Source organism: Sminthopsis crassicaudata, chromosome 2 (genome assembly GCF_048593235.1).
Source record: "Sminthopsis crassicaudata isolate SCR6 chromosome 2, ASM4859323v1, whole genome shotgun sequence".
NCBI classification, from domain to species: Eukaryota; Metazoa; Chordata; class Mammalia; order Dasyuromorphia; family Dasyuridae; genus Sminthopsis; species Sminthopsis crassicaudata.
Genome location: NC_133618.1, coordinates 11566470 through 11580279, shown reverse-complemented (window position 1 = coordinate 11580279; position 13810 = coordinate 11566470). Strand labels below are relative to the sequence as shown.

Genomic DNA, 13810 nt, shown 5'->3' with positions numbered 1-13810 from the left:
TTGTCTTTCTTTTAGGGTCTAAACTTCAGTGGTGCTGATCTTTCTCGTTTGGACCTACGATATATAAATTTCAAAATGGCCAATTTAAGTCGCTGCAACTTGGCACATGCTAATCTCTGCTGTGCAAACCTTGAACGAGCTGATCTCTCCGGATCAGTGCTGGATGTAAGAACAATTTCACTCATTAAAACTGGGATTTGGGACATTTTCATTGTTTCTCCCCTAGGCATGGAACTCTCTCACTTCATCTCTTCTTCCCAGCTTCTCTGGCTTCCTTTAAGGCTTTTCAGGAGGCTTTTCTGAGGCCTCAGTCTTAGTGTCCTCCCTGCAGTTATTTCCAGGATCTCCTGGTTATGACTTTTGGGTCCATGTAAAAGGTAGACTATGCACTCCTGGAGAGCAAAGTCTGTTTTGTGTCTTTTATTGTGTCCTCAGCATTTAGTGCAGTGCCTGGCCAAAATAGGTGCTTAATAAAACTTGTGTCAGATTAGAAGACTAATGAATAGGAATCCATCCGTAAACATTAAGTTCCCACTATGTATCAGACAGACATGGAGTAGTACGTGACCTCCAGAAAGGGATCACATCCATCGTGTTTGGCTTTTTTGTGATGGAAAGACTAAAAAAGTGATCTTTACTCTAGTGAAACCTGCTGATATATTACTTTAATTGGTACCTGTGCTAAACGTACACCTCAAAAACTTAGCAAGTCTTATAACTAATAAGGTAAAGAATGGTGAAAATGGGGCTGACTTGCCACCTTATCATGTCCTTTGCTTATCAAGTTGTCCATTTTTATGGTCAGTGGAAGGGGTGAAACGGAAAAAAACTTAATAGTATAGTGTCAGCATTTGAATAGAGAGGGTGTGTGTGTATACATATAAATAAAAGCAAGTGTTCCCTACTTCTAGTACAAAGCTTGATCTTGTTTTGTGGCTTTGATACTTGTGACCTGTTTTATCTGAGACCCTATTGTATATCTCTATTGTGCATTTTATTGCTAGTTTACTAGCCTCCTTAATGCTAATTAATTTGAGGATGTTTATTTACTAGAAATGTCCTCTGTACTTATTGCATCCAAAGCGGTGTGGACCCAAGTGGAAAGAACATGCGCTCAAGTGCTTTTTTCAGCTACTTCTGCATGGACTCTTAGTCAGGTCTCTTAAGGTCCAAGCCTAGAAAGGGCCCATTCTGATCACACTTACTCTACCCAAGCAAGGTCGTAAGAAAAGCAAATTATAAAGGACAAATTGGCAAATTGTAAAGGGCTATATCAGTGAGATGTGTTGATTTTTAACATGAACTGTTTTTCTTCTCCTTGAACCATAATGTTCTCTTCCAATTTAAATTCCAGTCTCTTTATAAGACGCTCCTTTTCCCTTCTTTTGACAGTGTGCAAACCTCCAGGGGGTAAAAATGCTTTGTTCTAATGCAGAAGGGGCATCTCTGAAGTTGTGTAACTTTGAGGATCCTTCAGGCCTTAAAGCCAACTTGGAAGGTACGATTTCATTACAGAATACTCTTACCACAATAGAGGATGCTGGGCCTTTCCTGGGGAAGCCACTGCTTACAGTTAAATCAAAAAAATTAAAATGGTTCATCAGTCTAAGACTAGAGGTGCGTAGGTGGCTCAGTAAATAGACTATTGAACCTGAAATTCAGAAGATCTGAGTTCAAATCCAGCTTTCAGACACTTCCTAACTGTGCGGACCTAGGCAAGTCACTTCACTTCTGTTTGCCTCACTTTCCTCATCTGTAAAATGGGGATAATAATAGCACCTTCCTTTCAGGATTGCTGTGAGGATCAAAAGATCTAATGACAGTAGAGTGCTTAGCGCAAAGTAGATGCTTAATGACTAGGCAAATAATAAGTGTTACTTCCTCCTTCTTTCCCTGTAATGCTCTTCAGCAGAAAGAAGCTCGACTCAACAAGGTGTTAGTTTTGAGTACCTTCCATTTCAGTAACAAAATTTCATACTTTTCCATAAGAAAAGAATCTTTTTGATGATCAAGTCACTTTTTGTTTCCATTTTTCTCTATAGAAAAGTAATCGTCCTTGAAAGTCATGGATAAAAGGAAACGTATCACATGATATTACAGAATTGATCATGTAGGCCTAATTGACAAGTATACTGCTTATTTTATGTTCCAAGCTCATACATCTTCAGAAAGATTTTTTTATTACCTTGTTATTCAGAGTAGATGTTTGCAAGTTTGCTCTGCTAGTTCAGAGAATTAGATCTTAAGTCTTATTTTAAGCTGAAAAGTTAAACAGTGTGCTTTGTAATCTCCTGTATTTTAATTTATGAATATAAAAACATTGATTTTACTTGACTGTTTAAGACTATTAAGTTTGGCCTTGCATACTTAGGTAATTGTTTGCATTTACTAAAATTTCACTTTAATTTGTAGAAAGGTTTCTATCTTGCCCACTCCCATCTGAAATTTGTGTGATACCTTTGAGGTTTGGGGAGGTGGGAGTCCAAATGTAAATAGAAATCATTCTCAAAATATTATCCCTCTCTCTAGGTGCTAATTTGAAAGGTGTGGATATGGAAGGAAGTCAAATGACAGGGATCAACCTTCGAGTTGCAACCTTAAAAAATGCAAAATTGAAGAACTGTAACCTTCGAGGAGCAACTCTAGCAGGGACAGATTTAGAGGTGAGTTGGCCAGTAATGGTTTGCTCTCTGATCATTGAACAAGAGAGTTGGGTGGTATATAACCTCAAGTAATTTGCTGGTACAACTAGAAGGAAATGTTTCATTTCCAATGAGTTTGGTTTTTATTTTTTAGTAAAACATATTATTTATTTTAAATCATTTACATCTCCCCCTATGTCCTTTCCCTTTTCTCCTCCCAGAGAGACATCCCACATAATAAAGGGGAAAAGGAGGGAAATTGTTTTGAAAATTAACTCACTTATTGAAGAATTCTGATATTGCATTCATCATGATACACCTGTGGTCCTACACCTCTTTGGAGAAGTAGGAGAAATAATTATTTTTTAAACATTCTTTACAAAGCAGACATTAGTTCTAGGACATATATGTAGATCTAACTATAGATAGTGTGTGTGTGTGTGTGTGTGTGTGTGTGTGTGTGTGTGTGTGTGTGTGTGTATTGACAAGTGTGTATTACCAATTTGAAAATGTTTTATTCTTTTTCTGGTTTTCCCCGAGGTCTTCATATATGACTTGAACAGGAGCTATAATATCCTGAATTCTTTTAATTTTCTTCAGACCAAATTCTTTAAGCAATCTTAAGAAATTTCAGTGATATCTTTAGCATCAGATTCAGAATAAATCTCTGGTAATTAAATTTTATATTCAGATTTGACCCCAGTGCTAAACTGATACCTTTATCTTTGATCAACCAACATATAGTATATGGCTTCTCCATTTACATGTTAAGCTGACAGTGAGGAGCCTCTCCAGTCAAGACTTAGTGGCTTGACTTACATCATTGGGGCTTTGTAAGCTGTGACACAGAAGCTGCTCTCTTTTGTGGTAATAGTAATAACAACTAAAGTTTCATCTATTTTCTTCAAATGTTCATTGGATTTTGTTATTACCTTTTAGAATTGTGATCTTTCGGGTTGTGATCTCCAAGAAGCCAACTTGCGAGGCTCCAATGTCAAGGGTGCCATCTTTGAAGAGATGCTGACTCCGTTGCACATGTCCCAGAGCGTCAGATAAGATGCCTCTTCAAGGGCCAAAAGCTAGGTGACTTATCCCGGACAAGAGGAGACAAGAAATGTTTTCCTTGTGACATTTTTCTCCACCTACTCAATAGTCTAGAAGAAATAACACTGTAAAAGAATTACAAAGAAGTTAGACAATAATGTATATTCTCAGTAGTGCCTAAGGAAAAAAAAAATCTTGACTTTTTTTTTTCCTCCAGTTGTAAAGAGGAAGCATTTACTTAATAGCTGAATGAAAATTAGATTATATTGTTGCCTTTCGAATGGGCTGGGAGACTTTGCCTGGCCTTATAGTCAGGAATAGTATAGAATAGTATATTTGCTTTTAAATAGGCATGTTATGGAAACACCATCTTGGTTTGAAATTCATTGAGGGTTTTAATTTATGAAAAGCACAACATATGCAATTATTTATTGAATCTCTAGATGCAATATGGATATTTAAATTGTTAAAACTGTTTGTGCAATTGGGGGAAGATGTTCTTGAGGTTACAGCTAGCTTTTTAGGGTTGCTACTGTTACTTTAATTGCCTGTATAAATTATCAGAATATATGAATGTGGTGGAGCAGAGCTCCCTAAGCCTCTCTTTTCAGGTACATTTTCATAATGTTTATTTTTTTCGAGCAACACAGCAGCTAAACTAAAGAAATTCTCAGTTTTAACTGAGGCGGGGAGGGTGGGAGAGAACTTCCTTATATATCTTTGAATTCAGGTGACGGGATGGAGGAGACATCTTTTAGAACGTGCTGGAACTGAGCTTTTCGTAAACTAGCTCAACATGCAGAAAGAAGGACTTCTTCACTCTCAAGCAGGGATTAGCTGTAGCTCCAACTTAACTGTGTATCCCTGGTTGAAAAGGACTTTTGCTCCAAGCAAGCTCCCCTCATCCCCAAAGCACACAGTTAATTGATTTGCACAGGCCCGGTAATCTCATATAGTCAAGCACACAAAGATGCTTGTATAACCAAAAAAAAAATCAAGGTGCATCAATAATAGTCCTTCGCTGCAGGTGCTGATCAGTCTAGACAATCACCACTCAGGAGTGTGGTGAATCAAATCCAAATCCATTGCTTTGAGTGTTGGGAAATAGGAACGAATAGGCGACTTGTGTTCTTGGGAGTCAACACAGTGTAATTGCAGTTCAGACTTTACAATGGGGACTCAAGGATTGAAACTGATGCTCTGATCACCTCCCCCCACATTGCTGACTCCTCATCCCAGACGTGATGCCAGTCGGTCTAAAACTGTGGCTCTCTTTGGCAAAGATCTGGCCCGTCCTGTTTGCAAGTGACATTATGACTTTGTGTCCCAATTCGAATTCTCCCAAGACCGGGCAGAGGGCCTGTTCTCAAGGCTCAGAAGGAAAGACTCCTCAGCCCTGGGCAGTAAGCTTTTCAATAGATTTGCCTCCCTCCTTTAGGAGGAAGGACTTGGGTTCAATATTTTATGTTGTCTAGTCTTTTCTACATATGCAAAGCTTTCCTTAATGATAAAGAGTGTGAATGTGTGCATAAGGAGAGGAGACCCAGACCTCTGTAGTGGAGGGAAAGCAATTTCAAAAATGAATTATTTTCTTTGCTTTATCATTTTTTTATTAAGACAGAGAAGTAGAATATTGTATTGAAAGAGATCTATTTTCATAATCAGTATGTGTATAAATTATATTTAAATAATCCATTTCACTGTTGTATTATATTTTCAGTAAGTATAGAATGCATCATTCATTCACTTAAAGGTACCTCTTTAGACGTGACTTAAAACTGCAGAAGACTCTAAACCTGGGATGTTCAGAAACTGCAGATTTCAAGTCTGATGTAAAGTATATTAATAAAAACAAGAGCAATCTGAAACACTTCAACAAAATAAGTTTGTTCTCATTTTGCGTTTGTATCGATACGTTTTTTAAGAAACCACAATGGTTTGTGTGTGATGGGGGGTGTTATGGGAAAGCAGAGAAGCATCCTCAAGAACAGGACGTGGGGCTGGTCCCAGAACAGGAAGGCATCAGTAAGGTTAAGAACCGAGACCTTTGCTGCAGGCTATGCAGTGGGTCTTGATGGAGAGTCTGTGGAAGGACATGGAAGAGAACTGAGAGGATGAGAAAGGGTGAAGAAGGGTCCTAATTTGTGGGGAGGACGCACCTAATTAGATCACAGAGCCAGCAAAGCCAAAGGGAGCCCTTTGGGAGTCCCTCATGACCTGGGATGAGAGGTCCTTAGTTTGACCAAATATACTAGTTCACCAAAAAGAATTATGGTCATCAGTTTTAAAAATCACCAAACTAAAGTGGCCTAGACATTGAAAGAACAATACCGTTCTCGAAGACTGACTTGTTCCCCACCTCTAAAGTCCCTTGTTACCTGTTGGTCCTTGGTTGTTGTACACCTTGGCTGCGCACAAATGGCACCTGCCACGTCTTGATTTACAGTTTTCAATACAATAAAACCTTATTTTAAAATGTAAAAAGCATTCTTGGCTCAGGAGCAGATAAAAACAGGCAGTGGGTCCCAGGCTACTGTTCGCGCCCCCTTTCCTTCCCCCCCAAACTCTACGCTAAGATAGGGACGTGCAGTCATACAAAATTGTTTCTCTGCTTACTGAGAGAGCAGCGAGTTTGAAAGGGAGCAAGGAGGTTGGAATGGTTTGGGATCAGAGCAGCTGCTCTTGATAGTGCCCATATTGCAGCCAGTGGGAATAGTAGATATTTCCTAGCCAAGCTTTGGTAACATTCATCCCATAAAATAAATAAAACAATCCTTTCTTCTGCTGAGCTTCATAGAAAGCCCCTTTCCTGAACATCTCTTTTTCCACTGTTACCTAGCGACGTTTCCACGAAGGACAAAAAGCATTTATTACATGCCTGCTGTGTACCAGACATTGGGCAAAGTGCTTTACAGATGTCACATTTGGGATTTACAACAACCCCAGGAGGCAGGTACCATCATGAACAGCTTACAGTTGGCCAAAGGAAGTTAGGTGACTTCCTGTCCCAGCTAAGTGACTGAGGCTGGATTTGAATGTGAATTTTCCAGACTCCAGGCCCAATGCTTTAACCGTTTTGCTTCCAACCTGGCAAGCTGCTGTTCCTGGAGCACAGTAGTTAGGAAACATTAATGAAAATCTCCCTACTTTTCCTCCCACACCACTGCCTATTGAGAAAGAAAGAAAAACAAAACAAGTGTCACAAACACGGATTCAAGCAAACCAAATCCCACCAAATGGTCAATTTGGTCTCCGGGTCCCTCCCTCCTCTGTTGGACACTGCCCTGGAAGCTTCCAGCGCGATACTAATCGGCCCAGTAACATTCACAGTGGTGACCAGGGCCCTCAGTATGTACCAACTGGTTCAGGAGAAAATATTCCCTATTCAAACCAAAAACTATAGATGTTTCTCAATGACAGAAGTACTTTAACTTCACAAAGCGCTGTGAATTTCAGACTCCTACTCTTACCCACTTGTAGCTCTGGGGAGCCCTTAACATCCCTTTTTTCTCTCCATCACTTCCCCACTCTGGGTCACAACCATAAAATGAGAAGTTTCAGCTCTCTAGAGAATCTCTTCTAGCTTTCAATCCCATGGGGTTTTTTTGCTTCAGCTTAACCAGATTTGAGACCCAGGTAGACTCAATCACTGTTCCTCTCCCTACACCTTCAGCCTTCCTCACAATGTACTCCCTTCCCTTTTTTCTTCACTGCCTCCTTCCCCAGGCCTTTATTCTTTCCTGGAAGGACCTTTCATTGGTGGTGGGCTACTCCCCTCCGTACTTTCTGTCCTATGAGAGAGACCCTCCTTGACATGTCCGTGGCCTTGCCATCTGCCCTGCTGCCCCTGAATTCTTATCTATCCTGCAACTCTCCGAGGGTGAGCTCTTTGGAGCAAAAACGAGCCTCTTTTTCCATCTGTGTCCCAGTTTAGCTCAAAACTTCATTACAAAATAAGTGCTTAAGAAAACTTTTTTCATTCATTCACTCATTTCTCTGCTGCACGCAACTCCTCTATATTGTCTGATCCTTTTTTGCACCAAAATTGTTTCAGGCTCTTTCGTGAGGCTATTTAGAGCTGATGGGAACATGGGCCTGTGGCTGATTTCTACAGCAGCACATTTGTAAAGTTCTTGAATTATGAGGGTCCGGTCGTCTGCTCAATTATAATCCTTCTCTGGGAGGAGATCTGTAAAATCTTTACTTCTGTGCACAGGTTTCTTGGGAGCTCTGAATCTCCTCCAATTCTTGTCCTTTCTCAAATCAGACTGGAATCCTTTCAGCCTGCCTGGCGTCAAAACTATCCCAGAGTCGATTCTTTCAGACCCAATGCTGCCCTTCTTGTATCCTCCCAGAGCATGGGCGTGGGATAACGCAAGGGCTTCTGGGAAACATTACTTCAACCAATGAGCTTCCTTCTCCTAGAATTCCTAAGGTGTAAACTCCCTTTAAAGGCCCAAACCAAAGGTCTGAGCCAGAGAACTGTCAAGTCAACCTGAGTTCTCACCTTGTCACTGTCCAGACAACCTAGTTCTCACCTTGTCACTGTCCAGACCCTGAGTTCTCACCTTGTCACTGTCCACAACCTGGTTCTCACCTTGTCACTGTCCAGACAACCTGAGTTCTCACCTTGTCACTGTCCAGACAACCTGAGTTCTCACCTTGTCACTGTCCAGACAACCTGAGTTCTCACCTTGTCACTGTCCAGACAACCTGAGTTCTCACCTTGTCACTGTCCAGACAACCTGAGTTCTCACCTTGTCACTGTCCAGACAACCTGAGTTTCACCTTGTAATTGTCCAGACAACCTGAGTTCTCACCTTGTCACTGTCCAGACAACCTGAGTTCTCACCTGGTAATCCTAACACACATCAGGTCTATAGCATTGTCCAACAGAAAGGTAGAATAATTGGGTGCTCCTATCGTTCCCATCAGTCAGACATTGTCTCCAGAGACAAAAGCTTGTTCTCTGCAGCTCACAAACACATTCACACACACATACACACACATGTAATGTTCTGGTCGGTTTTCTGGAGGTCTCTGGACCAGCCTTCCTCTCAGTTCAGTAATCACCACAAAAATAGCCAGTGTTAAAGTCCAGATTCTTTATTGTCTCCTTGCCTGGGGCCCGGGCTAGTGGTCTCAGTGGAGGAAGTGCAGGAGGACAGGCCAGCCACCACGGTGGTGTGAGATGGAGTGAATGTCTCTCCTTGGCTCCGAGAGCGTGAGCTCCGGCCTCCAGTCCTCTGTCTTCTCCGAGTCTGACCTGGCTGAGTTTGTCCCAGCTTATATGCTCTATTATAATTAGATCATTTACAGTATACTGAGTATAAACCAATCATTATACCACTAGGGAACCATTATTTGTCGGAAGATTAAATGAATCATACCGAACTAGAGAACTATGAATCACCACGCTAAACTAGATAACCATTGCTGTCCATTCCACTGAGTTAGTACCTGTAAGAATCCTTGTTTCAGAGTCTGGCCCATAGCACCCCCCCCCACACTTTTCTCTCGAGTACCTATTTTACCATCATTAGATGATTCTCTACGTGGATAAAATTTGTTTATCAGAAATTACTCTCCAGTTTTCAGAATAAAAGAATTATTTTCTTATTTCACCTTTTCCTTCTTCCGACATCAAGCAAACACTAACAGTAAATTTCATTTTTAACAATTTCCCTAGTATCGCCATCATAAATCGAGATTCGTCCTGGTTACCGACGTACACTTGTCTGTAATTACACTTTAAAGTCTACCTTCTAATAGGCTTTCTACCTTCCTTAAAACCTGGCTAACTGCTAACCTTTTCTTTAGCTCCCCTAGGGTCACAATAATTGCAAAATAAATGGGTTATATAATTTTTGTTTCTACATAAAGCATCCTCTCCCAAAGATTATTTCTTTTGGAAAACCTTTAACAACTTAATTAGACATAGCAGGAGTAAGACATGTTCTTCCTGCTGAGATTTTGCATTAAGGCAAAAAGAATTTTTCATCTGTCATTTAGAAATCACTAAGCCATGACAGTGTTTTAATCACTTTTGAGTTTCTTTAAATCCATTTCTAATCTGAGTGGAGTAGGTGTACTTAAAGGGAAACCATTTTTCCTCTGTTGCTTCATTCACCTTCCTAGCAATATGTGGCTGCTGATAAATCCAGAGTTTTTAGATTCACTTTGCCAATGTGTTTTCTTGCTCAGGTGGCACTCGCTGTGGGCTGACTATTGCTCTCTCACTCATGCTGATGCAAGTAGTGACTACAGACTTGAAAGGGTTAAGGGTTGTTTTCTCATGGGATAGCCCATGAGCCTCCACTCATGTGCTCCCCTGACATGAAAGCCAGGGAGACTGACTGGTCAGCCACACTCAGATAGCTTTCGGAAAGGAGTATTTGTGTAGGAAAATAATATCTGTGAATATAAAACATCTCATCCAAGCCCTGTGATATACTCCCCATGAGTAGGGAATGTGGGCTCAAGACCAGAGAACATGTGGTGAAAAACTAACTCGGCTCTCCGTAGCCCTTTTGTTGGAGTCCTTAAGTTCCTCTGAGAGCCGCCAGTGTAGACTCTGCTGGCTTCCCTGTGGAGCCCCAAATTGGCCTTTTCTAATGTGCTTAATTTGTCCTTACCTGCCCCTTCATCAGCTGTTCAGGGACACCGCTAACACTAGCAATTGTTTATTTGGAAGAGGGGGAGAAGTATGTTAAGTTTGATAAACTAATAACAAGATGGCGAAATGGGCGGCTTGCTGGCAAAGCGGAGCCCGGAATCAGGAAGGCTCGTCTTCCTGAGTCCAAATCTAGCCTCAGATACTTAATAGCTATGGGACCCTGGCCAAGTCACCTCACGTTTGCCTCAGTTTCCTCATCTATAAAATGATCTGGAGAAGGAAATGGTCAAGTTCTCTTTGTCAAAAAAAAATCCCTAAGTTGGCCAAACAAAAAAAAATAACAAAATTCTCCCCCTTACGTCTGCTTCTGAACTGTTTTTTCTTCCACGTCCTTTAGAGCTGAGAGTCAGCGTGGTACAAGAAGCAGACTTGGTGTCATAGCTAAGGAGACCTGGGTTCAAGTCCAGCCTTTGATACTTAAATTGATCTTGAAAGTCCTTTACCTGTCGATGCCCCCAGGGGACTGTTGGACATTGCTACCTTCCTTTCTGAGAGCTCCATGTTCCAGTGTAATCACAGGTTCTAGGTCTACCCCAGACCTCCAAGTGTTTTGGCTGATAATATGCTTCAAAGCCCGAACGTCATATGATAAGAGAATTTACCCATGAGTATCCTCAAAGCATTCAGTCCTGTAACCTGTTGTTAGGTAAGATGCAAAGCAAGGGAATACAACCCTCCCTGGTCTTTGCCTTCTGGACGAGCAGAGCATCTCATGAAGGAACGCACAGTCATGGTTGGATAATGGTCTTCATCTAGGGGTTTGAAAAGTATTTTAATAAAAATTTAATATATTATATATAATATATAAATAATAAATAATTTAATAAAAAATAACTGACATGTACATAGCACTTCAATGTTTATAAAATAGCTTCTCATTCATGATTTCATTTGACCTTCATAACATCCCTGGGAGATACATAGGGATTCTCCCCATTTTATAGGTGGGGAAACTGAGGCTTAGTTTCAGTGATTTGCCTAACAGAGGGAAGATTTGAAACCCATATCTTTCTGAACTTTTGGAAAGGACTTTAGAGATCCCACTCATTTTAAAAATTAGTGTAGGCTCAAAGTCACACGAAAGAGTATCAGAGATGGGAACAGCCATGCTCTTCTTTTTACTCTTCTCTATCTTTACCATATAAGCATGGGATGGAGGGAGGATGAAGGCTGTGGGAGTCAACATTATGTAGAGGAAAGGGATCCAATCCAAGAGTCGTGGCTACGGAATCAAGTACCACACTGAATCCTAAGTGTATGACTGTGGGCAAGTTCCTTAAACCCCTGCCTCAGTTTCCTCATCTGTAAAACGAGGAAGTTCTGCAGCTTAGAACATTGCATATTCATTTTTAGCTCAAAATGTGACAGGGCAGCCCCCAAAAGCCAATTTAATACTAGATGACATTAACAGTCAAAAGGAAGGAATGATGCTCCCCGGGGAGACCACAGAGAGAACTGCTTATTAGGAAAGAAATTGATGAGCTGGAACAAGCGCCAGAGAAGGTGGCTAACATGATGAGGATTATAGAGAGCATCACATCATCAACATTTATTGAGTGCCTTCTGTATGTAAGGCACATGCCATATAATGATTGACTAAAGAGCCTGTATATACATACATACATATATATATATATATCATATATACATATAAATTATATCTCCATATATTATATATTATATAAATTAAATTATATCTCCATATATATGATATAATTTAATATATAAAATATATATAATACATATATAAATAATAAATAATTATATATATGGAGATATAATTTAATTTCCTAAAGAATAAATTTTCCTTGATATCTTTTGTTTTTACGTCACCTATATTTCTCAACATATCCTTCTTCCCCTCCCCTCCCTCTCCCAGAACCATGTCTTATTTTTTTCCCCTTCGGTGAGGCAATTGGGATAAAGTGACTTGCTCAGGGTCACACAGCTAGGAAGTGTTATATATCTGAGTTGGATTTGAACTCAGGCTCTGTGACGCCAGTGCTGGTGCTCTATCCACTGTGCTGTTTTCCTGCCCCAAGACTGAGAATATGAAAGTGGGATGGGGGGGAAATCCACAAAAACTAAATGCCCTATCAAGAAGCCTGATATTCTCGGCAGCATTTCACATACAAAGTCCCCCCCTCTGCAAAGACTGGGACTTGTCTTCTCATAAATCTTTGGTCATTGTACCTTAAAGCATTCGATTTCAATTGTTTTATTGTTGTTTCTTTCTAATCACTCTGCCTGTTTCACTTTGCATTAGTTCTAAAGTCTTCTAAAGCTTCTCTTGGAAAGGGCAATTTTAAACAACGTAGTCCTTGATCATTTTTAATAATAATAATAAGAAGAACTAGGACTTGAATAGTGCCTATATGTCAAATGCTTTACAAGTAGCATCTCGTCCTGGCTCTAGACCCAAGACTCTGTCCCCTGTGACAGCTCCTGGGGTAGAGTTTTAAAGTTAAGTAACTAAAGGATGTATTTACAGATTGTTAACTATTTAGAAGTGGGCTCACAGGGTGAGGAGACATTTCATAGTAGTTTTCAGTTTTTCAATTCTGTGTGATCCCTGTGGGGTTTTCTTGGCAGAAATACTGCAGTGATTTGCCCTTTCCTTCTCCAACTCATTTTACAGATGAGGAAACTGAGGCAGACGGGGTGATGTTACTTGCCCAAGATCACCCAGCGAGTCAGTGCCTGAGATCAGATTTGCTCCTGACTCCAGACCTGGAAGTCTATACGCCATGCAGCCTAGCTGCCCCAATTGACAACAACATTGGGAGATGCATCTTTCAACCATCTACTACTTCCCAGTCATCTCTGAGTCATGTTACACACTCTCCAGCCATCATCTTCTTAGATTCCACTCCGGGACTCCCCTGACCTCTATTGGATGAGCTTGTGCTTCTATCCAGGCCTCGGCTTCCCTTCCTGGCCACCTCCAACTCATGAGGTCTGCTCTGTGGTCATCCTCAACTCCAGGCTGGTCCAAGAGGCCTGACAATCATCAAAGGCCAACCTGGAGGAAGAGGGATTGGAGTAATTGCTTGGCCCCATGAGGTTAGATGGAAATTGCAAGGAGACAGATGAACACTTTTCTGGTGGGCGTGACAAATCAACTTCCTTATAATCCAAATCATCCCAAAATAGAATAGACGAATTTCAAACAACATGGATATTGTCCAACTCCAGCTGGTAAAATCCACAGAGCAATGAGCCTGGAATCAGGAAAATCTGACACGAATAGAGTGACTCTGAGTAAGTCACTCCATCACTATCTGCCTCAGTTTCCTCATCTGTAAAATGAGGAGGATAATAACATTTATCTTCTCGGGTTGTTATAAGAATCAAATGAGATAATATTTATAAAGCACTTTGCAAACCTTAAAGTTTCATATAAATGTTATTATTTTATTTTTTTTCCCACCCTTCTAAAGGGCATAGG

The 13810-nt window shown here is 40.6% G+C and overlaps 1 protein-coding gene across 1 annotated transcript in view; it reads left to right on the top strand.

Moving 5' to 3' along the window:
- KCTD9 (potassium channel tetramerization domain containing 9) overlaps positions 1 to 5554 on the top strand; it is a 31493-nt gene extending 25939 nt beyond the window's left edge. The window contains exons 9-12 of the mRNA XM_074285433.1: positions 16 to 165; positions 1393 to 1498; positions 2530 to 2663; positions 3582 to 5554. Of these exons, the coding sequence (XP_074141534.1) occupies positions 16 to 165; positions 1393 to 1498; positions 2530 to 2663; positions 3582 to 3698 (507 nt within the window). The 3' untranslated portion in view covers positions 3699 to 5554. The remainder of the gene's footprint in view (positions 1 to 15; positions 166 to 1392; positions 1499 to 2529; positions 2664 to 3581) is intronic.
- Positions 5555 to 13810: the final 8256 nt, after the last annotated feature.